The 26,676-nt window shown below is 55.8% G+C and overlaps 2 protein-coding genes across 7 annotated transcripts; one reads left to right on the top strand and one right to left on the bottom strand.

The window, feature by feature from the left end:
* The first annotated feature begins 38 nt into the window (after nucleotides 1–38).
* On the top strand, nucleotides 39–15,540 carry CLCN2 (chloride voltage-gated channel 2). Of its 4 annotated transcripts, none has more exons than XM_063621874.1 (24): nucleotides 39–276; nucleotides 2,522–2,678; nucleotides 2,839–2,970; nucleotides 3,342–3,470; nucleotides 3,557–3,690; nucleotides 3,796–3,873; nucleotides 3,951–4,029; nucleotides 4,161–4,286; nucleotides 4,382–4,466; nucleotides 4,554–4,655; nucleotides 5,870–5,954; nucleotides 6,119–6,274; nucleotides 6,703–6,772; nucleotides 7,069–7,128; nucleotides 7,362–7,575; nucleotides 7,881–8,014; nucleotides 8,252–8,424; nucleotides 8,527–8,641; nucleotides 8,864–8,937; nucleotides 9,220–9,273; nucleotides 9,389–9,427; nucleotides 9,603–9,707; nucleotides 14,713–14,799; nucleotides 14,934–15,540. In XM_063621874.1, exons 1-24 carry the CDS (start codon nucleotides 214–216, stop codon nucleotides 15,126–15,128), a joined length of 2,646 nt encoding a protein of 881 aa, XP_063477944.1. In that variant the 5' UTR covers nucleotides 39–213; the 3' UTR covers nucleotides 15,129–15,540. The 4 variants fall into 4 exon arrangements, with proteins under 4 accessions (XP_063477944.1, XP_063477943.1, XP_063477945.1 ...); XM_063621873.1 differs by having other exon boundaries at nucleotides 7,018–7,128; XM_063621875.1 differs by lacking the exon at nucleotides 14,713–14,799 and having other exon boundaries at nucleotides 7,018–7,128.
* Nucleotides 15,459–26,125, bottom strand: FAM131A (family with sequence similarity 131 member A). Of its 3 annotated transcripts, none has more exons than XM_063621903.1 (7): nucleotides 25,920–26,125; nucleotides 24,316–24,723; nucleotides 23,505–23,647; nucleotides 19,948–20,041; nucleotides 19,517–19,699; nucleotides 18,908–19,024; nucleotides 15,459–17,253 (listed from the first exon to the last, which is right to left on the bottom strand). In XM_063621903.1, the coding sequence occupies exons 2-7, from the start codon at nucleotides 24,401–24,403 to the stop codon at nucleotides 16,778–16,780; spliced, it is 1,101 nt and encodes a 366-aa protein (XP_063477973.1). In that variant the 5' UTR covers nucleotides 24,404–24,723; nucleotides 25,920–26,125; the 3' UTR covers nucleotides 15,459–16,777. The 3 variants fall into 3 exon arrangements, with proteins under 3 accessions (XP_063477973.1, XP_063477974.1, XP_063477975.1); XM_063621904.1 differs by having other exon boundaries at nucleotides 24,663–24,723; XM_063621905.1 differs by lacking the exons at nucleotides 23,505–23,647; nucleotides 24,316–24,723; nucleotides 25,920–26,125 and adding an exon at nucleotides 23,054–23,464.
* Between the last annotated feature and the right edge of the window lie 551 nt (nucleotides 26,126–26,676).

The raw sequence follows: 26,676 nt of genomic DNA, 5'->3' as shown, positions 1-26,676 counted from the left end.
AGCGCAGAGGGCACCGCCCTCTGCCCGCCCGCCGAGGAGGGGACGCGAGCGGGAGGCTGCGCCAGCGGCGCCCGCCGGGGGCCCGCCGCACTCTGCTCTCGGCCTCCCGGGCTGAGAGGACGGGACGGCTGCCGGCGCGGACTTTGCGGGCCGGGAGCCGAGTTCAGGACAGAGCCGGAACCGCCCAGCGAGGCGAGAGGGCAGTGCGCGGAGATGGCGGCCGCGGCGGCGGAGGAAGGGATGGAACCACGGGCGCTGCAGTACGAGCAGACCCTGGTAAGTGAAGCTGAGCTGAGCCCGAGGAGTGCGCTCCGGGACCGCTGCTCCAGGTTACCCTGGGAAGCGCGAGGACCAGAGGCCTACCCTAATCCTGTTCTAGCCTTTTGAGCTGGGGAAACTGAGGCTTGGAAGTCTGAGGCTGCAGGGCCGAAGGTATGGAAAACTGCATGCTGGTTTCTGGCTGAGGCTGAGGGCCTGCAGAGGACAAGGACACCAGGTACTTGTCTCAGGTGTCCTTCCCCTCACCTCACAACATGCACGTTTTCTTTGCACCTCCCCTTCACCACCTGGGCCCAAGTCTCAGCACCCCACTGCCCCTTCCGCGGCACCATTCACACCATTGAACTTTCTCTACGCCACTATTCTCCACCACCCAAGACATTCTCTGTGTCCCTGCCATGTGCATGGCACCATGCTAAGCATAGAATCGAGTGTGTAGAAAGATGGTCAGCCCCAGACCCTACCTCTGGGGGCTCCACACCCAGCGTTGGCTCCAGGAGCCCCTCAGTTGACTCTGGAAAAAGGTGGCTTGTCACTCTGGGGGACAGGAGCTTTAGGGAGGGTGGATGAAGCAGGAATGGGTGTGGGAATTTGGACCTTTGTCCATGCTGATGCGGGGTATCCAGCCCCCACCCACCCCAGGATGCGTCCCCTGACCTCATTAGAAGCAGGGGTCCTGGGCTCTGAGCTGACTTATCGCCCCCATTGTTACTTGGTGTTTGAGAAGCCACGTGACCCTCTCATGTCACTGGGGTGGAAGACCCAAGCCCTAGGGAAAGGAAGGGGCCCGTGGTTCCTTTTTACCAGCTTGGGCTGGAATTTGCCCAGGAAGGTGGCAGGGAGGGAACGTCTTGGAGAGGAGAGGCTATAACTAAGTCTGGGAGGTGCCCAGTTAGGAGAAAGTAGCTGGATGAATCAGGATGTCAGGGAGAGATGGGAGTAGAGCAAGGGTAAGGGACCAACCCTTGGGATGGGGTAGGAGACACTTGTCAATCTGCCCAGACCAGGATAGGAGCATGGTCAAGGAAGCCAGGCACCTGGCCTCTTAAATGGTGCCTCTTAACACCAGCCACCCCTCCTCTGTCCCTTCCAGCTGTCTCTGGAATGAGCTCTCAGGGTCGAGCTCTGTCCCAGGCACTCTGTGCTCCAGCCTGCTCCCGCCCCGCTTCCCCATCCCATCCCTTTGTCTTTCTCTCCCACTCTCACCTCCCTCCTCCTACACCGTGCTTGCCTCTTAATATTCTCCGTTCCCTTCCTCTCTCATCCCCTTCTTTCTCTTCTCCGTCCCTTCGCCTTGCCTCTCTTTTCTCTTTTCCTTTCTCCTCTCTAGTTCCCTCTCTTCTCTTTGCTTTCCCCTTCCTCACTATCTCTCACCCTCTCTCTGTCTCTATCTTTCTCTCCCTCCCTCCCCCTCATCCCAGCCCCAACAGGAGCCCTTTGTGTCCCGAAGCTCTGCGGGTGGCAGCCGGAATCTACTCCTCCCCGCCCCCCAACACATGCCCAGCTTGGCAGGTCTAGCCATGGTTCAGGCGACTCTCCCCATCACCCCAGCATCCACAGTCACAGCCCAGCCATCCTCGGCCTCCGCTGTCCCCCAACCCACCACTGGGCTCAGTGCAGCTCCAAGCCCTCTCCACCCACCCTAAGTGAGAGGCTTTCCACTCCCAGCTGGGCTGGCAGGCTGGTGGGGGTGGCAGTGGAGAATGGGGACAAGGGGATTAGGGTGGGTGGGAGGGGTGCAGCTGAGTTGGTCACAGGCCAGAGGCCCAGCAGGAACGTGATAAGGATTGGGGCTGCGCCTGCTCCTGGGCCCAACTCAGCTGCCCAGAGCTCCATGAGGCTCTTATTGTTGTCCATGTGCCCTTGATCATCCCTTACTCCCTGGCCTCCCCGCCTCCCACTTTTAGACTGTGCCACAGGTTTTTCCATCTTTTGCTCTTGGGCTTCCCTCTCACTCCTCCTCAGTGCCCCAGCCCCAAGCCTGTGAGAAGAGGACCGATCATTCTGCCACCCCCAGAGCTGTGTCCCTGTACCTTGGCTGTCCCCATCACTCTGGCCAGGACAGCCCCCACAGTCTGCAATGTGCATTGTTCCCACACCTCGGGCCAGAGTGGGAACTGTGCGTTCAAGAGGGATATCCAGTGTGGGGGCTGGGAGAAGGGGAGGGGAGGTTCTAAGAACCCTCCCTGCGTTCCCACTCAGCCCATGACCTCGAATGCCCCCATCCCCTCTGTTGCTCTAGATGTATGGCCGGTACACTCAGGACCTTGGGGCCTTTGCCAAAGAGGAAGCTGCTCGGATTCGCCTGGGAGGGCCTGAACCCTGGAAAGGTCCCCCTTCCCCTCGGGCTGCCCCAGAGCTCTTGGAATATGGACGGAGCCATTGCGCCCGATGCCGCGGTGAGAACTGGGATGGGGGCAGGGGACCTGGCTGTGCTGTGCTGAGGGAAGCAGAGGCCATTAGAGCTGCTGATGGGGGAGAGGGGGCAGTTGAGGGGGCAGTAAAAGGGGTAGGAGCACTTTGGTGCCAGCCTCCCCTTCTTCCCTTCCCTGCACCCAGTCTGTTCTGTCCGCTGCCACAAGTTCCTAGTATCCAGGGTTGGTGAAGATTGGATCTTCCTGGTCCTGCTGGGGCTCCTCATGGCATTGGTCAGCTGGGTCATGGACTATGCCATTGCTGCCTGTCTGCAAGGTGAGGGCGACAGCTGGCAGGGGGAGGACTGGGAATAAACCTCCTGCGTCCATGCCACACTCGTCTAGACATGGAGGAAGGCGTCTTGGCTTCTTGGCCACTGACCACTTTCCCCAGCCAGTCTGACTGCCCAGATTCAGGCATCATCTCGGCCACTCCCATAGGGCACAGCTTCTTGTATCCCCTCTCCAAGTGACCCTCTTGCCTAGATTGCGCTTTGTCCCAGTGAATACCCTCAGGGACCCTTTCCTTCCCCCATGCCCTGACTCTGTGTGGTACTCTCTGGGACAGCCTGTCATATCAGCGTGGTCCACTGGCCAGGCAGGCAGTGGGTGTGTGCACTGGGGGTCCAGCAGGTCCTCTTCCCACAGCCCAGCAGTGGATGTCCCGGGGCTTGAACACCAGCATCTTGCTCCAGTACCTGGCCTGGGTCACCTACCCTGTTGTCCTCATCACTTTCTCAGCCGGATTCACACAGATCCTGGCCCCTCAGGCTGTCGGTATGTTAGAAGAGAAGGGGAGGGCAGAGGCGGGACCCCTGAAATGGGCGCATCAAATGCCTCTCCTGAGACTGTTCCCTCTCCAGGCTCTGGCATCCCTGAGATGAAGACCATCTTGCGGGGAGTGGTGCTGAAAGAATACCTCACCCTCAAGACCTTTATAGCTAAGGTCATTGGGCTGACCTGCGCCCTGGGCAGCGGGATGCCGCTTGGCAAAGAGGTAACTGCAGGTTGGGGAATGAAGGAGTCCCTCCTGGTGGAAGAGGAGGCCAGGCCAAGGTCAGGGCGGGCCCCCTCCCGACTCACCGCCTGCCCCACCCCGCAGGGCCCTTTTGTGCATATCGCAAGCATGTGTGCCGCCCTTCTCAGCAAGTTCCTCTCCCTCTTTGGGGGTATCTATGAGGTAAGGGGAACCTGGGGGAAGGGGGGCAGAGGCTGCTGAGCCCACAGCTGACCCCCTCTTGCCACCACTCTCGCCAGAATGAATCCCGGAACACAGAGATGCTGGCTGCCGCCTGTGCTGTGGGGGTGGGCTGCTGCTTCGCAGCACCTATTGGAGGTAGGCAGGGCTCCTAGGTCAGTTCAGCCCACAACCCTGCCCTTGGCCTCTCCTCCTTGGTCCCTCTTATCTGGGTCTGAGGCCTTAGGCCAGGCCCAGGCCTCAAGTGCTGGTCTCCCTCCCCCTCACAGGCGTCCTCTTCAGCATCGAGGTCACCTCCACCTTCTTTGCAGTACGGAACTACTGGCGGGGCTTCTTCGCTGCCACCTTCAGTGCCTTCATCTTCCGGGTCTTGGCAGTCTGGAACCGGGATGAAGGTGGGAGCACCCAGGGGATGAGGGCAGCCCGAGATGGTGCCAGGTAGGGGGCCCACGAGGCTAGGCCTGCCTCCCTCTGCTGTACTTCCCTTTAGAGACTATTACGGCCCTCTTCAAAACCCGATTCCGGCTCGACTTCCCCTTTGACCTGCAGGAGCTGCCAGCCTTTGCTGTCATTGGGTGAGGAGCTGAGGGGGCTGGGGGCGTTGGAGAGGAGGGGGGTTTCTAGAAGACTCCTTTTCACTCAGGTGCCTCTTCCCTCTCCAGTATTGCTAGTGGCTTCGGTGGAGCCCTCTTTGTCTACCTGAACCGGAAGATTGTCCAGGTGATGCGGAAGCAGAAAACCATCAATCGCTTCCTCATGAGGAAGTGAGTGGCTCTCGGCTCCTCTCCAGGCTGCTTTGAGTTGTATAAGGGCCACAGTAGGTCAGGGGACAGTGATGGGGAGAGAATGGCCCAGTCAAAACAGGCACTCCACTTAGAAATCAGCCAGCGGTGTTTTCCAGGCTGACTGAGCATTTTTATGTTCATGTGAATTACCTGAAAATTGGCAATTTTAAGTTTATAGTCAGTGGCAGAGGACACTTGGGAATCAAAGACTAAGGCCTCCTTAGGTCCTCTGGCCTGGCCCATATAGGAATGCTCCCTGGAGAGTGTTTGAGCCTCAGTTTCCCCCCATGACCCATGGGGATGAATGAGATTTCTTTTTTTTTTTTTTTTTTGGGACGGAGTTTCACTCTTGTTGCCCAGGCTGGAGTGCAATGGTGCGACCTCGGCTCACCGCAACCTCCACCTCCTGGGTTCAAGCGATTCTCCTGCCTCAGCCTCCCAAGTAGCTGGGATTACAGGCATGCGCCACCACGCCCGGCTAATTTTGTATTTTTTAGTAGAGACAGTTTCGCCATGTTGATCAGGCTGGTCTCGAACTCCCGACCTCAGGTCCGCCCACCTCGGCCTCCCAAAGTGCTGGGATTACAGGTGTGAGCCACTGTGCCTGGCCAAGATTTTCTTTTTATCTCCAGAACATAGCTCTCTCAGTGTGATCCTGAGGATTGGGAGTGGGGAGGCCTGAGACATGACTTCCCTTGGGACTGACATCCTTCAGAGAGAGGGCAGCCAGCTGAACCTGCTCCCTACGCACCTCTGGTCAACTTCACAAGTGACCCCAGCTTCCCCCAACATTGACCTTTGCTCTAAGTCACCGCAGAGAGACAAACAGAGGCAGAAACTTCTCCACCCCATCACACAATATGCCCTCCAGATGGGCTTCTGAGGGTGGAGGGTGGAATAACAACTCGGAGAGCCCCAAGGGAGGGCTTGGAGGATGGACTTTCTGCTGCTGCTACCCACCTACACAGTCAGGGGCTGACAGAAAGGTCTTTGGGTCAGACCCCTGCTCTTAGAATAACCCCAGTCCACCATCACTCTTGGGGCTATCGTATCATAAACAGCAAAGGAGACCTTCTGTCAGGACTGAGTGTTTTCATGAAAGAGCCAAGGCTCTGCTCTGACCTCAGCCCTGAGATATGCAAGGGCACCCAGCCCTTGGCCACCCACGACTGATGTGAAACCTACGACTCTAGACGCCTGCTCTTCCCGGCTCTGGTGACCCTGCTCATCTCCACGCTGACCTTCCCCCCTGGCTTTGGACAGTTCATGGCTGGACAGGTAACCACAGGCAGAACAGGAGTTTTGTGCTTTCCCTTGGAAGGCATTCCTCCAAAGCCAACAGCCCCAGCGTGACCGTGGGACCCCTTGTTCCCCATGGGATCCCATGGCCTCTTCCCTTCATCCTGTCGGTTTCCCAGCCTGAGGCACCCTGTTCACTCTAGCTCTCACAGAAAGAGACGCTGGTCACCCTATTTGACAATCGGACGTGGGTCCGCCAGGGCCTGGTGGAGGAGCTAGAACCACACAGCACCTCACAGGCCTGGAACCCACCACGTGCCAACGTCTTCCTCACCCTGGTCATCTTCATTCTCATGAAGGTGGGCTCCTCACGTGTACACTGCTAACCTTTACATAGCTTGCCCTTCTAAGCACCTGCCACGCAGTGCTCACTCATCGAAGCCTCTCCACAGTGCCGTGGGAAAGGCACTATTATCATCCCCGTTTGAAAGATGGGGAGTCAAAACACAACGAGGTGAAGTAGCTGGCCCAAAGTCACACAGCTAGAGGGCAGAGCAATGATCTGAACCCAAGCCATCTGCTTCCAGAGTCCTTCCCCTTGCCGTCACCTGGGAGGCCTGGGGGTTCCAGGGTAGCTGGGAGGGTTACGGGGTAGCTGGGAGGGTTACAGGGTAGCTGGGAGGGTTACACCCACCTGATCAGCGAGGTAGACTTCTCCTGGGTGGCGCTGTGGGCTGCCTGGGGCCAGGTGGAGCCTCTTCGCCTTTGAACCATCCCCTGCCTGCAGTTCTGGATGTCTGCACTGGCCACCACCATCCCAGTTCCCTGTGGGGCCTTCATGCCTGTCTTTGTCATTGGTGAGTTTTCAGCTACCTGCTCTCCCAGCCTGCACCTTCCCCAGCCTCTGGCCGCGCCCCCAGCCAACCCTCTGCCCAAGAGCGGGTTTTTGGTCCAGCCCTAGCCCAAACCCTGACCCCACAGGGCTGTGCCCTGCACTGAATGACCCGTTGGCCCCTCCCTCACCCTCTGACCCTCTCTCTTCCTAGTGCCCCCTGCCCTCCCCCTCCACTGCCTCTTTCTCTTCCCACCCCCCTCCCTGAAGGAGCAGCATTTGGGCGTCTGGTGGGAGAAAGCATGGCCGCCTGGTTCCCAGATGGAATTCATACGGACAGCAGCACCTACCGGATTGTGCCTGGGGGCTATGCTGTGGTCGGTGAGTGCCTCAGGTCCCATCGGCCTTGGAAGACCCCCCCACCCATGCCCCGGCCGCAGGGTCTGAGACTCTGGTGCCCCCTGCTGGCAGAAACCAGTCTTCCCTCAGATGCACAGGTCCAATCCCAGGACTGTATTGGGCAGCCCTGAGGGACCCACTCAGGACCTGCCCTGGTTGCGGAGGGTCTTCTGGGGCCTGGGCACCCTGAGGAGACTGAGTGTGACTGTCCCCAGGGGCAGCTGCGTTGGCAGGAGCGGTGACACACACAGTGTCCACGGCTGTGATCGTGTTCGAGCTCACAGGCCAGATTGCCCACATCCTGCCTGTCATGATCGCCGTCATCCTGGCCAACGCTGTCGCCCAGAGTCTACAGCCCTCCCTCTATGACAGCATCATCCGAATCAAGAAACTGCCCTACCTGCCTGAACTCGGCTGGGGCCGCCACCAGTACGGAGGGCTGGGTGCCAAAGGGGCTGTGGGCGAAGGGCAGAGGGCATCCTAGATCCCCCTACACCCACCTCCAGCAAGGTCGTGGAGCCTATGAAGCTGGGAGATGAGCCACCTTTGTCCACACTCCGGAGGGGCTGTAGCTGGCCCCTGCTGTTCAGAAAGAAGGGTGGGAGCACCCCTTGGTCCTTAGCCCCCGTCCCCATGGATGGGCTCTGGAACCCTCCTTGTGGCCCTGGGATGGCAATGCTCTGGGCATCTCTCCCCATGCTGACCACAAACCAAGCGCCTCTCTCGGCCCCCAGGCAGTACCGGGTGCGTGTGGAGGACATCATGGTGCGGGATGTTCCCCATGTGGCCCTCAGCTGCACCTTCCGGGACCTGCGGTTGGCACTGCACAGGACCAAGGGCCGAATGCTGGCCCTAGTGGAGTCCCCTGGTGAGGCCAGGAGGGGTCCCAGGTGCTAGGGGCATCTCCCAGGGTCGAAGCTTCGGGAAGGGGCAGGGAGCTCAGGACCGGTCTCCTTGGTTCCAAAGGGAAAGGACCAGCACTTGCCATGTGGGGGCTTCCCTCTGGTGTGTGGCCTGCGTGCAAGGCCCCACTCTGAGTGTGAGAGAAGGACGGGGCTGGAGGGCTCGCTGTCAGCTCCTGAGTTCTTCCACCTGTTCTATCCAGAGTCCATGATTCTGCTGGGCTCCATCGAGCGTTCACAGGTGGTGGCATTGCTGGGGGCCCAGCTGAGCCCAGCCCGCCGGCGGCAGCACATGCAGGAGCGCAGAGCCACCCAGACCTCTCCACTCTCTGATCAGGAGGGTCCCCCTAGCCCTGAGGCTTCTGTCTGCTTCCAGGTGAGGGGAAAAGCCACAAACACTTCCTAAATGTCATTGTGTAGACTGATTGGGAGGGTGGTCTGGGGCCGTGGCCTCACCAGCCCCTTCCTGCCTATGCAGGTGAACACAGAAGACTCAGCCTTCCCGGCAGCCCGGGGGGAGACCCACAAGCCCCTAAAGCCTGCACTCAAGAGGGGGCCCAGTGTCACCAGGAACCTCGGAGAGAGTCCCACAGGTAAGCCCATCTCTCCTGTGTCCACAGAGCCTCAGCCAAGCTACTGAGATCCATTAGAGTCCCTGCTCAGCCCTGTTGCTGGGGTACATCCCAGCTGGAAGAGGCTGCCCACGTGGGCCAGGGCTGGAACTAGGATACCTCTCCCCGTGTCTTCCTTACCTTTCCTGGTCCTCTCCCCCAGAGATGACATTGCCCCCTGGGGCCTTATGTTTGGGAACACAGGGAGCGCAGAGTCGGCAGGCATTGCCCTCCGGAGCCTCTTCTGTGGCAGTCCACCCCCTGAGGCTGCTTCGGAGGTGAGTGGCTGGAGCCTGTCCTCCTAGCTTGCTTTTCCCCCAGCTCCCTCTGCAATGCTGAGACCACGTCATTAACCCTGCAGTGCCTGCCTCTATTCTCTTTGCCCTTCGGCCCTCCCTGCTGTCAGCCTGCCTCTATTCTCCCTGCCCTTCGGCCCTCCCTGCTGTCAGCTCGGGTCCTGCGGTGTACCCTTTCCCCTGGGCTCCACCACTTCCCCTCACCTCCCCCTCCCTATAACCTCAACTCCTCATCTTTCTGGTTTGGCTCTAACAAAATTGAAGAAGTTGGAATCCTGTGAGAAGCGCAAGCTGAAGCGGGTCCGAATCTCCCTGGCAGTAAGTATGCCTGCCTGCTCTTCTAGCAGCTCGGGGGCACCGGGCAGGGAGGGCAGGGTCTAGGCTGGATAAACTCCAGAGCCCCTAGCTGCCAGCCTCCCTCCCTCTCTACTAGAGTGACGCCGACCTGGAAGGCGAGATGAGCCCTGAAGAGGTAAGGTGCCACTGGACTCTGGACCTTGTTTCTTCCTGGGTGTGTTCAGTCATCATGTTGGCTGCTGTCCCCATGGGAGGGACCACGGGGTTGGAAAAAGGGCAGGCCAGCTTTCAGGGAGGTGAGGTCAGCTACAGGCACCTTCTCCCTAAACCTCATAGTCTCTTCCCCTCAGATTCTGGAGTGGGAGGAGCAGCAACTAGATGAACCTGTCAACTTCAGTGACTGCAAAATTGATCCTGCTCCCTTCCAGCTGGTGGAGCGGACCTCTTTGCACAAGGTAGGGCCAGCAGCCTGGCCCAGGGCTGGTCTGGGCTCTCAGGACACAATGGGGATCTTGGTTCCCCTACAAGTTTGGACTCGGGCCAGTGGGGAAGGAGGGAGGAGAAGGGAGTTGGGTCAGTGCTGAGATGTTTTTTAGACATATTGCTTGGATGATGGGAGGTGGGAGCAGCCTCCCCCTGCTCTGTGGTGGAGCCAGGCATCGTTTTTCCTCTGCTCAGCCTTGCCCTCGAGGGAACTCTTGACCAACGAAGCAACAAAGACAGGGATTGAGCTGGGTGGAAGCCAGAAGGCCAGGCCAGGGTCAGAGCTAGGCAGGAGGCCACCCAACCCAACAAGGTTGATACGCCCATGTGGAAAAAAATGGGTGAGAAACAGGCAGGATAAGAAAATCCAATAAACAAGCTAACAAACATCCAAGTAGGGGTGGGGAGACTGCAGAGAAGAGATAAACAAAGATGAGAAACACCCAGTGGGGGTCTTGGAATGCCAGACCCCAGAAAGTCTGCCTTAATGTGGGCCGAAGGAAAACTGGTAGGGACGCAGGAAGATGGCTCAGCAGAACTGCAAAGCAGCCTGCAGAAATGGGGCGAGGAACTGAGTAGACTGCCTGGTGGTGGGTGAGGCAGACACCAGAGGAGGCCAGGAGCCCTCTGCTTCCAGGACTCCTAAGGAGGGCAGCCTGCATTGGTAAAATGGCTCCTGGGACCAGCAGAAGCCAAGGGGTGTTTTAGCTAAATTTTTGACAGGCATAATGTACAAGCCTTGAAGCGTTGGGGGGTTTGGGGGAGGGGATAAGCAGCAGGTAGATGTGCCCAAAACCTGCAGCTTAGGCATTTAGCTTACACACAAGCTTTGCCTAAGAGCCAGTATAGCATGGACAAGCGGAGACTGAGGCAGGAAGCGTAGGGGACAAAAGAGAAACAAAAAGGCAAAAGATAATAAAGGAACTTAGAAGTCCTTGGATGAGTGGCAAACTGCAGTGCAGTTCCCAGAAAAAAGGTAATAGGCCTGAGAGGGTTTTTATCTAAAGCCCTTCTTCCCAAAACCTCTGAGGCTTTTCCACAATGATCTTACGCCTCAGACATCCATGATGATGATCATGCTGACATTTTTCGAGTGCTTGCTATGTGCCAGACACTGTGCTAAGCTCTTCAAGTGTTTAATCATCACAAGCACACTATTAGATATTGCGATCTTCCAGTTTTTATAGATGAGAAAACTGAGATTCAGAGAGGTTGAGCAAGTTGCACAAGGACACACAGCTAATTGGTAGCAGAACTGGTGCAGTGGCTTACACCTGTAATCCCAGCACTTTGGGAGGCTGTGGCAGGTGGATCACTTGAGGTCAGCAGTTCGAGACCAGCCTGGCCAACATGGTGAAACTCCATCTTTACTAAAAATACAAAAAATTAGCCAGGCATGGTGGCAGGCACCTGTAATCCCAGCTACTTGGGAGGCTGAGGCAGGAGAATTGCTTGAACATGGGAGGTGGAGGTTGCAGTGAGCTGAGATCACGACACTGCACTCCAGCATGGGTGACAAAAGCGAAACTCCATCTCAAAAAAATAATAATAAGTAGCAGAACTGGGCCTGGAATCTAGGATGGTCTGACTCAAAAGCCTGTGGCCTTAACCATATTAATACACAGGGAAACTGAGGCAGGCAGCAAGGAGGTCACGTGCCTGAGTCAGCACAGCAGAGTCAGGCCCAGAGCCCAGATTTCCTGGCCCTGCTCCCAGGATTCTTTCAGAAGGCCATGTTGTCCCTCTCCGTGTCAGTTCACTGTTCCCAGGCCCAAGAAGTATGGGCCCTCCAATGGGTTCCGTGATGTCTAATTAAATTAAATGAAAAAGAACAAAGTAGATATTTGTTACAAACTTAAAAATCAGAAGAAGAGAAGAAGTCTTTGAGGAACCAACTAACAAAAGTACAAAGAACTGGAAGTGATAAGAACATAAAAGATTAGAATTCAAAATGTCCTTACAGGCCTGAGGAATCAATAGGTAGTCGCCCAATTAAGTTCAGGAGGGGAACATTCAGATAAGAGAGAGAGAACACTGGAGACTACTTAGAAACCCGTGCAACTGGAGATCACTGTGCCAGCTAATAAGTAATGCATTCAGAGGCCACCACGGAGAAGCAATGGTAAAGGCCAGAGTGGCGGCCAAGGCTAGGGCCAGACTAGCTGAACCGAAATCCTTACTCTGCCACATGCTGGCTTGCTGTGTACCTTGGTAAGTTTCTTAGCCTCTCTGTGCTTCACTTTCCCGATCTGTAAAATGGGGATCACACCTCACTGGGTTTTCTAAGAATTAAAGGACTTGAAACATGTGAAGCACTTACAATAGGGCCTAGCACACAGTAAATACTCAATATATGTTAGGAATTACTGTTACTACTCCTACTACTTATACTGAGAGATGAATTTTAAAAGATAGCATATGCTGGGCATGGTGGTGTGCACCTGTAGTCCCAGCTACTCAGGAGGCTGAGGTGGGAGGGCTGACTGCATGAGCCCAGGAGTTCAAGTCCAACCTGGGCAACATAGCGAGACTGTCTTCTAACAAAAAAATTTTATTTATTTATTTATTTTTAGACGGAGTCTCACTCTGTCACCAGGCTGGAGTGCAATGGTGCGATCTTGGCTCACTGCAACCTCCACCTCCCAGGTTCAAGTGATTCTCCTGCCTCAGCCTCCTGAGTAGCCAGGATTACAGGAGCATGCCACCACGTCTAACTAATTTTTTATATTTTTAGTAGAGACAGGGTTTTACCATGTTGGCCAGGCATGAGCCACTGCACCCAGCCCAAAAAAATTTTTTAACTAAAAAAATTGTTTAAAAAAATACTGTAATGAGAGAAGAGCTGAAGTGTAGAAGAAATGAATGTTTTCAGAAAACGAAGAGTGATTATGTGAAGCTGCAGGCTGGAAGCTGGAGTGCACAGTAGAGTGTGAGGCTATAAAGACAGGCTGGGGTTGGCTTGGGAAGGGTCTCATGGGCCTTCTAGGGAGTCTGGGCTGTACTCGAGTTTGACAAAGTGCATAGGTTAAGCAGGGCCAGACTGGAGGGAAAGGAGGCAGAAAGGAGAAGAACCCATCAGGCTGTTGCAGCCCCAGTCTTGGTGAGGATGGTGAGGCTAGAGTCAGTGATGGCCAGGATGTTCAGGAAGTGGATTGGTAAGGCTTGGTGACTGTCAGGGGCAAGTGGTTTGCAAACCTGAAAGGCATATCGCCTGCCAGAAGCTCACCTGATTAGGATTGTGGAGAAAAAGAAAATTCAAGGGAACTATTTAATAGGCTCCTTGGGAGAAGATGAGAGGGGTTATTTGACCATAAGAAGACAAGGCTAAGGGATTATTAACACAGGAAGCCTTATAATAAAAATGTTTCCCTCTGAAGTCAGACAAGGAAATTAAAGCTAACTTGTAGCACGTAGGACTCAAGTTAGATAGGAGGAGGAATCACTAACCACATGACAACTGTGTTATAGGTATTGAAGGAACACAGAAGAATTTTTTTTGTTTTTTTTTTTTTTTTTTTGAGACGGGGTCTCACTCTGTCACCCAGGCTGGAGTGCAGTGGCACGATCATGGCTCACTATAGCCTCTGCCTCCTGGGCTCAGGTGATCCTCACAACTCAGCCCCCCAAGTAGCTGGGACTACAGGCGTGCACCACCATGTCTGGCTTTTTGTAGAGACAGGGTTTCGTATATTGCAGGCTAGTCTCAAACTCCTGGGCTCAAGCATTCTACCCACCTTGGCCTCAGAGTGCTAGGATTATAGGCATGAGCCATCGCGCCCAGAAGAGCTTATTCTAAAATTGAACTTCTTGCCTCTCTAAGTACTGTCATGCCATGGGTGGAGAAATTTAGGAAAGTTCTGGAAATCCCTCCCTAAAGAATTTCAAATGTGTAAGAACATTTAAAAAGTGCTAAGGCAATTTAAGTGAGTTCTGAGTAATTGGTACACAAGAAGCTGCTAATACTGCTCATCTTGATTCAAACATTAAGCCAAGAGGCTTACAAGTAAACTCAGAACAGTGAGATAAATGATAGGCCAAAAATTCCAGGAACTGCTGAGTCAGGAGAGCGTTTTTCAAGACATCTGGCCCCAAGAAAATCTACTTAAAGCATAAGGAGAACTGGCTGACAATTTCTGAACCCCTGGTGATTATATTTGAAAGCTTAGGGGAGAGCTCAAAGCAAGAAAAACATGGGAAGATGGGGGTGACCGTTGTCCTCCTGGACTGCAAGCTGCATCTCAACAGAACTTGGGATGCTGCTTGGACCCTAGAAAAGGCAGACTGTATGAGAGGCATAGCATGCTTCAGGCCAGACTGGAATGCCAGAGCAGGGGAGAGAGACTCCAAACCTGGCCAGCCAGATAGGAGGGCAACTGAGAAGCAGTGGAACGAGAGGCATAGGATTCAGGGCCCAGGTGCCCTTACGGTCGGTGTGGGCTCTCCCTTCTCGGTATATCTGCAACTAAACAGGACTGGGGTTGTGTCCCTCTCTAGTGTGATGAAAAGTGACTGGGGCTGCACAGCCACTCCTGATGACCCGCCTGGAACAAGTCACTTCACTGTTGAGCCCCATGCTGCTTCTCCTAATGCTTAGTTGTCAGGACAGTACTGGAATTAAATGATAATGTAAGACCTAGCACGGAGCCTGGCCAATCACTAGATTTCACGTGTGAACAGTTGTTCTGTCCCGCGTCCCCCTTTCTAACATGGGACTAAGAATTATTCCCCCATCCTATTTCTCCGTCAATGTAAACAATATAAGGATTTTGAGTATCAAGTTCCTGAGGCCTGGACACAGAAACATTCTCATTATTATTACTATTGTTATTATTTTCCCTCCAGCAGTCCTGTCTCCTTCCCTCCCAATCTGTGGCACCCCTTCTATTCCACACCAACCTTGTCCTGGGCCCCTGTGGCCTGTCATTTAGAGCTGCCCCTCGTCCATCAAGTCCAATCTCTTTTCTCCCCACACTGCAGACTCACACTATCTTCTCACTGCTGGGAGTGGACCATGCTTATGTCACCAGTATTGGCCGACTCATTGGAATCGTTACTCTAAAGGAGGTGAGATGATGGTGGCCTCCAAAGCTGCTCCACTTCCAAAAAGTCATGGAAACTTATGTCCAGCTCACCTGGGGAGGAAGGCGGGGAGGAGTCTGACATCTGGGTCCAGACATCTATTCCTCTCACCTTTCCAGCTCCGGAAGGCCATCGAGGGCTCTGTCACAGCACAGGGTGTGAAAGTCCGGCCGCCCCTTGCCAGCTTCCGAGACAGTGCCACCAGCAGCAGTGACACGGAGACCACTGAGGTGCATGCACTCTGGGGGCCCCACTCCCGTCATGGCCTCCCCCGGGAGGGCAGCCCTTCCGACAGCGACGACAAATGCCAATGAGCCCCTCGTGGGTGGCCTAGGATGGTGCTAGCCATGCCCGTCAGCCCAGAATGTGCATCTTTCATTCCTTCTGCCTTGGGAAAGCAGGAGGCAGCTACAGCCAGAGGCTGCACCCCAGCCCCCTCCAGGCCTGGGGTGCCAGCTTCTCCCAGTTCAACCTACCTGGAATCTGACCTACTGCCCACCTGCAGCAAGTTTTCCAGGGGCAGGAAGATCGGCCCTGCCCTGGCAGGATGGGTTGGGGTCACTTGACGCCTGCTCCCCCTTTGAGGGGAAAGGGGTGGAACTAAGATGGGTTTATAACTGGAACCTCCAATGACCAGATGTATATAGAGATTTACAAAGATTTTTATATTAATTTAATAAAACAAATTCTTAAATAGAACAAAATAAACACCTAATGAGCCACTTATATATAGAATGCTTGTGCCCGTTGGCTCTCATTCTTACCTTGGGCCCTCTTACCTGCCAAAGCCTACGAGGCCCTTAATTCTAAAGCCACCCACCCTTCCCACAACCATAAAAACCTAGAGTCCAGTGACCTTGGAATGCAGGATCTGCCAGAGGCCTCCACTGCGTGGTCATTAACACCCTGGCTGGGGCGGGGCCCTGTACTATAGCCTTGGCCTTTCATTCAGACAGAAAGGCTCTACCTTCTTTCCTTCCCAAGGAGAGACACTTCCTCATGACTGTCACTCACTGGCACAATTCCTGCCTCTCAGCAGGCATCAGCTGACAACTCCTGGCCACCCCTGTGGCCCTCTTGTGGCCCTCTCTAGAAGAACATGAAGTCCCAGCTCTGTGGCAACCAGAGCCATCCTTTCTTCCACCTCCCGCTCAGAGAGCTCTGCGTGAATGGGCAGCCCGGCTGGCTGTGAGGCGCCAGCACACTGCCCGCACATCCTAGGAGGGGTTGGGAAAGGGCCCAGGCCCCATTAGGGGGCCAGGAAAAGGGTGGAGGGTACATGCTTTCATCATTCCAAAGCCTCCCAGGGAAGATCCGACTGAAAAAACAGACCAAAAACCTTCTGTCTTTAGGAAAAAAGAGGAAGATTTAGAGACGATGGAGAGGTGAATGAAGCACAGCATGAGCCCAGCTGGGCAGGGGGCCTTGGGGGACGGCTCAACCCATAGGCTCCAGCCCATAGGCTCCGGGAGGGCAGGAGCCAGCCCCTCCAGGTGGGGGTGATTCTATCAAGCACTGCACACGGACTCGGAAGTGAGAAGAAAAGCAGAGAAGAGAGAGGCATGGGGACGGTGGGGGGGTTGCTGGCTTGGCCCCCTCCCACCCCACCCTCACACAGCCCAGTCACAACCCCCTTAGTGGTTCACATCATCCGAGGAGGAAATGTGTGTGTGGCATTTTAAGAACATGAACATCACTGTCTGCCACAGCTGTAGCCATGCCCCAGAGGCCCCGGGCAACCCCCGGCAAGCCCCGGGAGTGGGGGCAGGACATGCGCCCCCAGCCCAGCCCCTGCCTCCTCTCCAAACACTTTCATGCAAAACACACAATGGAGAAGCGAGCGCTCCCAGGAGCCCTCTAGGCTGTGGAGCTCTGCTGGGAGCCTTGAGCCCGCACTTGGGCACAGAGACTCTGCCCCTGGCAGCAGCCAGGGGATGCATGCCAGCACCAGGCATGATGTGGGTCACTGTTCCTCTGGCTCTGCCTCATCCTCCTCTAAGGATACCACCCCAGAAGAGGCCAGGTCAGAGGCTTGCCGCTGCCGTTCCCAGCTGCCCACTAGTGGTGGGCAGAGCGGCTGGCAGTCCTTGCAGGCGGCTGGCTCCTCCTCAGCGGGGGAAAGGCAGGACTCTGTGAGGGGCGAGTTGTAGAGCGAGTCCTGGGCCTCCAGTGGGCCCAGGTTGCGGAAGGCACTTTCCCGGCTGGGGGGCAGTTTGGCGAGAAGCAGCTCATCACCCAGCAGCTGGGAGGCCAGCCGGGCCGGGGAGCCCAACAACCCGTCCTCCAGGCTGCACAGACTAGAGCACAGGGTGTCTGGGGACACGGTCTGCGAGCAGTCGCTCTCAGGCTCCACAGAGCCCTGGCGCACAGGCCGGGAGAACCGGTGGCCGGTGAACAGGTCCTGGAGGTGCGGCCCCAGGGGCAGCTGCCCAGCCATGTCTGTGAGGAGAAGAGAAAAGAAGACAGTCCTGCTGGCTCCATTTCAATTGGCCAACCTGGAAGCCACATTCGCCCCACTCCACCCCTGGCATAGCTCTGGGGGTGGTGGATAGGTGCTGGGTAACCTTGAACCAGTCACAACTTTTTGAGACCTCAGTTTCCTTAATGGTGAGTTGGAGATTCTAACAATACAAGAACAAGAGTCTCGCACACAGTCGGGCACGGTGGCTCACGCCTGTAATCCCAGCACTTTGGGAGGCTGAGGCAGGCGGATCACCTGAGGTCGGGAGTTCGAGACCAGCCTGACCAACATGGAGAAACCCCGTCTCTACTAAAAACACAAAATTAGCTGGGCGTGATGGCACATGCCTATAATCCCAGCTACTCGGGAGGCTGAGGCAGGAGAATCACTTGAACCTGGGAGGAGGAGGTTGTGGTCAGCTGAGATCGTGCCATTGCACTCCAGCCTGGGCAACAAGAGTGAAACTCCGTCTCAAAAAAAAAAAATAAATAAAAAATGTCTGGCACACAGTAAACAAGCAATAAATGCAGGGTCACCGCATAGGGCCATATAGGTTGCTCATCGCACAACAGGGCCTGTCTAAGGCAGTGAGAAATAGCAAAATCTAACCCATACCCTGCTCACCAAGCAGCATGCCCTGGCCTGCCAGAGAAAGGCTGTGCCTGCCAGAGAAAGGGGTGCCTTTTTCTAATTTGCACAAAGATTCCACACAGGCTAGTAGCAGCCTTGGATAAATGTTAGTTATTATCATTACTCCAGGGGTCAAAGTAGGCCTGGAACTCAATCAAATAAAAATGCCTGTGGTTTAAGGTTCCATCTTGGCGTCAGACAACCAAATCAGCCCTCCAGACCACAGCAGCAGTCTCCAACCTGCTCTCATGTATTGCCTGCCTTGGAGAACTTGTTAATTCACTGGAGGGGTAGGGGATGGTAGAGGTAATCTTCAAAGGCAAAGAGGTTGTGGGGAATGGTGGCCTGTGAGACTTGAGCCCAGAAGCTATAGAGAAAGTCAGCCATGTGGTCTAGGGAATGAAAGATGAAAGGAGGGCCGAGCACAGCTGCAGAGCCCTGCAGGGTCCCCTCTGCAAGCACTGGCCCAGAGAAAGGCCCACAGGCTGGAATGCAAGGATGCTGAGTTGGAGCCAGCATGGCCCCGTGGGTGTTCCAGGCCCAGCATGCCTTCCTGTTGACCTGGGCTGCAGCCCTGCGAGGTGCTGGGCTGTGCACTGCAGCTCATCTGCCCTGCCACAGCCAGCCAGAAGGCTGCCTCGGAGAGGAAGAGGCAAAGGCACTGCAGACCCTCCCAGAGATGTGGCTGCACAGAAGGTGTCCTTGAGGTCTTTCGGCCTTTATTTATTTTTTTTTTTTTTTTGAGGACTGCAAGGCACAACTGTGCAGACAGGCAGAGAAGCAGCACCTGTGGGAAAGGAACGACTCCATTTCTGTCTGTTCATTTCCCACCCATGAGTGTGGACAGCCTTCCTGTCCCTGGAGTGTCCAGGCCTGCCTGGACTGAGTCTGTCCCTCTCCCCTCCCCTTCCAAAGGCTGAGAGTGTTCTGGATGTGGCTCTGAAAGAATCCCAAGGTCTATCAGGTGGGTCCACCACAGCACTAGCCCAGTATGTCCCTCACCTGTGTCCATTCCCCCAGCAAAGTCCTCATCATAGGAGTCATCAGTGGAGTCCTCGCCATCCACCGAAGACCATGCTCGGAGCTTGGCTTCCGCGATGGCAAACTGCTCAGCCACTCCTGTCGCAGGGACAGAATGCATAAGCAGAGAAGGTGAGCTAAGTCTAGGGCTCGGCTTGGAGATAGGAGAGAGGAGAAATGGTATGGAAAGACTCCAACCCCCACGTCAGACCCGAGGAGATAAGAAAGCAGCCCTGGCCGGGTGCGGTGGCTGACGCCTGTAATCCCAGCACTTTGGGAGGCCGAGGTGGGTGGATTACTAGGTCGGGAGTTCAAGACCAGCCTGGCCTAGACGGTGAAACCCCATCTCTACTAAAACTACAAAAATTAGCCAGGCACGGTGGCAGGCAACTGTAATCCCAGCTACTCGGGAGGCTGACGCAAGAGAATCGCTTGAACTGGGGTGGCAGAGGTTGCAGTGAGCTGAGATTGCGTCACTGCTCTCCAGCCTCGGCGACAGAGTGAGACTCTGTCTCAAAAAAAATAAAATAAAATAAAGAAAGAAAGCAGCCCTGTGCCAAAAGTGTAGCTTATCCCCTTTCTGCCATCCACCTGCTGCAAAGCGAGCCTCTTGTTCGCCCTCGCTGAGGTCTGAATAGGAGGAAAAGGCTGATTCCAGGGCAGCAGGTGAGTCACTCGGCTTGCTCCAGCCCTTCCACTCAATGAGGTGAGCCACTCGGCCCTGGGCCATGGCAGTAGGCTTGGTCACGTGGTCCTTCACCACCTGGGAAATACCTGGAGATAGGGGAGGGTGGAGAAGCCTGGTAAGGACCAGGCCAGGGAGCACAGGAGCAGGAAGGTGGAAGGGTGGAAGTAGTTAGGATCCATGTGAACCTTTGGGTGGGAGAAGGGGCTGAGATTCACCTGAGCAAGGGAAGAAAAGGGAGACCCCAGCATGTACTCACAGGAAACAGTTCCAAAGGGACTGTGCAAAAGGGAGGAGAAAGGACAAAGTGGCCAGAAACATGGGAGGGGCTGCATACCATGCAGGGAGGACCTGGCCAGCGCAGCAATCTCCTGGATAGTTAGGGCTCGCCGAGACTTGGGCAGCATCGCGACTGTGTCTCCAACATTCACCTTGGGTAACACCATTAGAAAGTCAGTGCCCCTCTGACAGCAATGACCTTCCTTCCCCCTAACATGCCCATACCCCAGCGAAGGCATGAGGAGGAGACAGGAGCTAGGAAGGAACAGCACATATGTCCCCGTGGCTACAGGGAAATGTAAGATGATAAGAAGCTAGGACAGGTGAATTATGTCCTCCCAGAAAGCAATGGAGATTCAGACAGGCCCTAAGAAGCAAAACTTCAGCTAATCCTCCACTTTCCCAGCACCCAGAGGAGATGGAGGCAGGGCAGGACATGAAGAACCACGAGTGGGACCTCTGAGGTCCCACTCCTGTAATCCCAGCACTTTGGGAGGCCAAGGGGCCAAGGTGGGTAGATCACCTGAGGGTCAGGAGTTTGAGACCAGCCAGGCCAACATGGTGAAACCCCATCTCCACTAAAAATAATTTTAAAAATGGGCAGGGCATGGTGGTGGGCGCCTGTAGTCCCAGCTACTCAGGAGGCTGAGGCAGGAGAATTGCTTGAACCCAGGAGGCGGAGATTGCAGTGAGCCAAGATTGTGCCACTGCACTCCAGCCTGGGCGACAGAAAAAGACTCTGTCTCAAAAGAGGAGGAAGGAAGAAGAGTGTGGCATCCAGGACTTCAAAATTCCCTTCCCCTCTGCCCCTTGCTCCTCCTCTTGGTCTTCCCATCCACATTCCGGCAAACTCGGCAAGATGGAAACCAAACCCCCACACCTTCTCCCCACGTCTGGCCCTGCTTCCTGACCTCTTTCCTTTGCATCACCCACCACTGACCCATCTAGCCTGGCTCCAAACCTCAGCATTACCATCAACTCTCCCCTGGCTTTGCTTGCCCATATCTGTTGATAAGACCTAATGATTCCACCTGCAAACTCCCTGCTCCTACCCTGTCCTTTCTACTGCTACTGCCATTGCCCTTTCTCAAGCCCTCAATGCCTCCTGCCCAGGTCGGCAGAAGTGGTGTTTCCCCAGCCTCCTCCAATCCCATGCTATTTTCTCAGGCCAAAGTGTAGTGAGTATAGTGCTCCCCATCTCTTCTGGACTATTCTGATGGCTGGCTGGCTCTTTCTCATTCTTCCAGTTTGGGCTGAAATACCACCTCGTCAGAGGAGCTTTCCTGGCCCCCCTCTTGGTAGTCTGTCCTCCCTCTGTAGTCTCTAACAAATCACTCTCCATCGATGTACCCCATTTGTGGCCCTTAGTTGTAGTGAGTAATAATGGTCTCTTTTGCATTTCCTGTTTCTTGTTGGTCACCCTCACTGGTCTTTGGCTCTTGGGGAATTCAGTCTGTTTTGGTCACTGTAGTGCCCAATGTTTAGCATAGCACCTAATACAGAATAATTTCTTTAAAATGCATAGGCTGGCCGGGCATCGGTGGCTCACGCCTGTAATCCCAGCACTTTGGGAGGCCGAGGTGAGCGGATCACGAGGTCAGGAGTTCAAGACCAGCCTGGCCAACATGGTGAAACCCCGTCTCTACTAAAAATACAAAAATTAGCTGGGCATTGTGGCGCATTCCTGTAATCCCAGCTACTCAGGAGGCTGAGGCAAGAAAATTGCTTGAAGCAGGACCCGGGAGGCGGAGGTTGCAGTGAGCCGAGATCACGCCACTGCACTCCAGCTTGGGCTACAGTGCAAGACTCAAAAAAAAGAAAAAAAGAAGCATAGGCTGGGCCAGGCGTGGTGGCTCACTCCTGTAATCCCAGCACTTTGGGAGGCCAAGGGGCCAAGGTGGGTAGATCACCTGAGGTCAGGAGTTTGAGACCAGCCAGGCCAACATGGTGAAACCCCATCTCCACTAAAAATAATTTTAAAAATGGGCAGGGCATGGTGGCGGGCGCCTGTAGTCCCAGCTACTCAGGAGGCTGAGGCAGGAGAATTGCTTGAACCCAGGAGGCGGAGATTGCAGTGAGCCAAGATTGTGCCACTGCACTCCAGCCTGGGCGGCAGAAAAAGACTCTGTCTCAAAAACAAGCAAACAAAAATGCAAAGGCTGGATGAATGAGGTAAGATATAATGTAAACTGTTTCCCTGGAGTGCAGCCGGTGGCAACACGTCTGTAAAATCTTGTCTAGCCTACACTACTGTCCAGTGAGGTTAGTGCAGGCATCATACCCAGGCCCTGAAGGATCCCACTCTGTGACGCCCCCGCCTCCTTCCAAGCCTCCTTTGAATCCACCGCTGATCTCCTCTGCCCAATAAAACCCCCCTTCTCAGGCCGGGTTCAGTGGCTCACGCCTGTAATCCCAGCACTTTGGGAGGCCGAAGCAGGTGGATCACCTGAGGTCAGGAGTTGGAGACCAGCCTGGCCGACATGGTGAAACCCCGCCTCTACCAAAAATACAAAATCAGCCGGGCGTGGCAGTGCATGCCTGTAATCCCAGCTACTCTGGAGGCTGAGGCAGGATAATCACTTGAACCCGGGAGGCAGAGGCTGCGGTGAGCCGAGATCACACCATTGCATTCCAGCCTGGGCAACAAGAGCAAAACTCCATCTCAAAAAAATAAATAAATAAATAAAAATAAATAACAAAAAACAAAAACCCTTCTCCACCAATCCCTGTCAGCAAGCAGCCCATCTGCCTCCAGGAAAACGAACTCAGCTTTCCTCTGGGCCAAGAATGCCACCCTTACGTGAAAAAATGCTTGCCATCACTTAAGGCCCATCTCCGTGTCACTTGCAAATAATGCTTTCAGCCGACAGCCTCTTCTTTTCTCTGACACACCCCGCCCCCATCATTGCCCTTGTCTGTCTCCTGAGGGAGCTCAGGATGGCAAGGCCTAAGTTTGATGCACCTCAGTTCCTAACTCCACCCTGTACCTGGCTCAGGGCTCCCTGACAAGCCCCAGCAAATGTTTCCCTCACTTAATGAAGTTGGAGGCACGCATCCCTCCCCGGAATTGCCCAGCTCTCTTCGATCACGCTCCCGTCCCTCACAAGGGCGGCCAACACTGCCCCTTGACCTGAGGCCCACCCTCGATCCCTCCCCTTGGCTACCTGGCTGACAGGGCCCCCAGGGTGGCACCGGTAGCCTCCAGCCAGGCCTAGGGCGGGGAGCACCTGCTGGGTGTTTCTTAGCTTGCTCTCCCGCCCTCGCCTCGCTCCCCTCAGCCGCCGCCATCCGTGCCCGGCGCTCCGCGCAGCTGCGGCCCAGGCCCAGGGAAAAGGTGTATGTCTCCCTGGCAACCCATCACCACGCAACAGGGTCTCCCGGGATACGGCCCGGGATGCGCTGACGTCAGCACGGAAGGCGCGAGCTCTCCGCCTGCTGGCACAGCGCCGAGCAGAGCAGACCGGCACGGGGGCGGCCTCCCGGCCCGCCGCCGGATAGCGCCTCCGCTCGCCGGAAAAGGGAGCCAGAAGCTGCCTGGCCAAGCGTGGGTGGGGGCTGCAGATCCCCTTTATATGGATGCCATCCTCCTTCCCCCCACCACCAGGGGCCCAGCACCTCTGGCAAGTCCTGGCTGTCCACCGAGGAAGGGCGGGAGGACCTGCTCCAGCCTCGGAGGGTTCGAGCAGATCCCAAAGAGGATAGAGAGAGACCCCGAGGAAGTTCGATCCACTCCACAGCCCACGCGGGGTCCGAGGACACTGAGAGGAAGGGGAAAGGCTGTTCAGCTGTGCCCCTACTTCTGCAGAGATCCCCATTTTCATCCAGTATTGCCGTATCATTTATCGGCCCCTCCCCCACCTTCCAGAAGACCAGCGCCCACTGAGTGCTCTCCTCAACTCTAAAAGCCCCCATCCCACACATCACTGACCCTCGGGCCCCTGGGGCCATTCTGTGGCAGCCCAATGGCCACCTTCCTGCTCTGGATACATTTTGCCTCAAAATCCTAGGGTGAAACCAAACAATGATAAATTCTGCTCTCCTTCCCGTTTCCCAGCCTACCCATTCCTCTTGAGAAAGCACACTGAGCTCTTCCGCCATCACTGTTCCCCCCACCACTGCCACCCTGGACCCTTTGCAGGAGTGTCGCCTTCCTTCTCTCTTCCCGCTGCCTTCTTTCCTCTCGCCAGCCTCAGCTGGTCCACAGCTCTTTACTCTTCTTTTCTGAAGAACTCATGATATTTTTTCTGATTTTCACCCCTGTCCCCTGAAGCCGTTTCCTGATGCCCTGTCTGGCCCCAGCCTGGTTCTCCCTGTTTCAGCCTGGTTCTTAATATCTAAGTCAGAGTAATTTTCCTTTTCCACCTAAGCACCCTACTGCTCAGCTTCCCGTCATCTCCCAGATCACATCCATGATCCCTGGTCTCACCTCTGCGACTTGTCTGACAAGTCCATCGTCCTCCAGGCCCTTCACGCTGCCACAGAAACATTTTGCCCAGCACAGAAATCATAGGCATGCTGGCTGTGTTGATGCAGAGAACCAAAAGCCCAGAACCGCTCCAGGCTCAGCTCCCAGTTCTATTCCTGTTTTGGCTCCGGATGCTGAGCCAGTCCCCTCCCCATTTGGAACCTGTGCCTAGTCACATAAGGAGAACATTCCTGCCTCATGGCTCTGAGGAGGTGGGAACACCAGGGCTCAGCCAAGCTCTCTGGGGCTCGGGGAGCTGAGGCCCATTCCCTAGACAGTGCCAACAGGCAATGTACATCACAACTGACCTTTAGCTGGAGCAGCCGTCTCTGTCCCTGAGCCTCAGCCAGCTGTTGGTCCCCAGAAATGCTACCAACCAGAAGGAAAACAGGAGGTTACAGGCCATCCCTGGCCCCCAACTGGTACCTAACCAGGGCTCTCGAGGCCAGTCCTGAGGTCAGCCAAATTCACCCCTGACTAGAGGAGGTGATGACTTCCTGAACTCCAAGCCTTGGCAGGGCCAGAGAGATCAGAGCAGTCAGCTGCTCCTCAGCTTCAAAAGCCACGAGGTTAACTTAGGACTACAAATCCCAGAATTCCTCAAGGGAAGTACAAATCTCAGCCAGTCTTAGCTCCAAAGAACATCAAGTACCAACCACACCAAGGCCTGTGTGACTGACCACCTGCCCTGAAGGTCCAGGACCCATCCCAAACCCAGTCCTGCCTCGCCTTATGCATGGAGAAGTCCACCACACTGGAGTAAAGGAAGCTGGCCGACCTCTGATGCACAGGACTACGGCCAGGCCCGGTGTGCATGGCCACCCACGGAAACCGAGGCCCAGGCAGGGGTCAGCATTGTGGGAAGGAAGCCCTGATGGCCTGCCTCTGGGTTCCTCTTTCCCTCCACAGAATAGGGTGATTTGTTTTTGCTGAGTGGGGGCAGGACATTAAAACAACTGTAATAGGTGAGAGATGATTCAGTGTTCACAGGTGCCCCAAACGGGACCTCAGTCCCCCTTCGCCAACTGACTCTGAAGAGGGGAGTCAATGTCCGACAAAAATTCTGTGGTAGGGTGCTTAGCCAGGGCCGAAAGGCTACCTCTTTAAGAAGATGGGGACACGGCTGGGAGAAGCAGGTTCCCAGCACAGGGCCACTCCCAGGACGGTGAAGGCAGAGGTGTAGGCGGAGGGGAGTGAGTGTGTGGGCGCGCAAGGCCAGTCGCCGCGGGCTGGAGTGGTGGGGGCATCGGGCTGCCCAGCCCCTCCCGGGGCTGTGCGTCTCCAGCCACCCTGAGCAGTGGGCACACGGCAGCCGGCGGCGAGACCATGCGTCTGCCCTGCAAAACCCCAAGGCAGGCAGGCCGTGGGAGCGAACCGGAGTCGGTCTGGCCCCTTCCCTGCTCATTCCCGCTCCCTCCTGTTGCCTGGCCCGCCTCCCGGTGCAGGCTCCTCCCTCTCCCGACACCGGCCCCCTCCTCAAGGCCCCCACCCACCCGCCAACCGCGCACCGCGCACCGGCGGCCGCAGCCCGACTCCCCAACCCGTACCCGGCCTCCGCCTCTTACCCTGACCCGCCGGGCTCCGAGAGCCGATATAGCCCATGGCCGGGCACCCAGGCACGCTAGCCTGCGCTCGGGGCGCGGGCCATCGCCTTGCAGAGGGTCGGGTCGCGGCCACACTGGGGAGGGGAGAGCCCGTGAGAGGGGAGGGGGTGGGAGCCGCGCGTCCGCCGCCGCTCCCCGGAGAGGGAACCGGGCCGGTGACGTAAGCGCGGGGGCGTGGCCGCCGCATCACCACCCAAAGTAGGCGGGGCTCAGCGACGTCACGGCCACGCAGAGGCGGCCTGGACCGGGTTCGAAAACGCCGGTCCTCTCCTCCTAGGGCCGACTGCCACCTGAAGGCAGGGGCGGCGAACACTCACTAAGCCAGCCCAGTCACACTACACGGGGCCGCAAAACGTCCCTTCATGCATCCAGCCCCTTCATTTTACAGATCACACCTTGAAGCCATAAAGGGATTCTCCAGCTATAAACAACCCGAAACATAAGAGCCTTCTCCACACACGGGCTTGAATCATTCTGGTAGGAGAGCAGAGTCTAGCAAGAATGTCCTATCACTAATCTCCCTTTTCTCCGGACCAGGAGGGCGCACTCATCAAGTCCATCTGAGGGCCCAACCTTCCAGGAAACCTCCTCAGATCCCTGCAATCATGCACAGGGGAAGAGGCAGGAGTGGTGCCAGGTTACAGAGAACAGCGCCACAGTACCAGCTCTGCGAAGGATCCCCACCTATAAACACCTTCTCTAGAGGGAGCAGGCCATA

This window comes from Symphalangus syndactylus, chromosome 17 (genome assembly GCF_028878055.3).
Source record: "Symphalangus syndactylus isolate Jambi chromosome 17, NHGRI_mSymSyn1-v2.1_pri, whole genome shotgun sequence".
Classification (NCBI taxonomy): domain Eukaryota; kingdom Metazoa; phylum Chordata; class Mammalia; order Primates; family Hylobatidae; genus Symphalangus; species Symphalangus syndactylus.
Note: the sequence above shows the minus strand (reverse complement) of the source record. Positions and strands in the feature narration are given on the sequence as shown.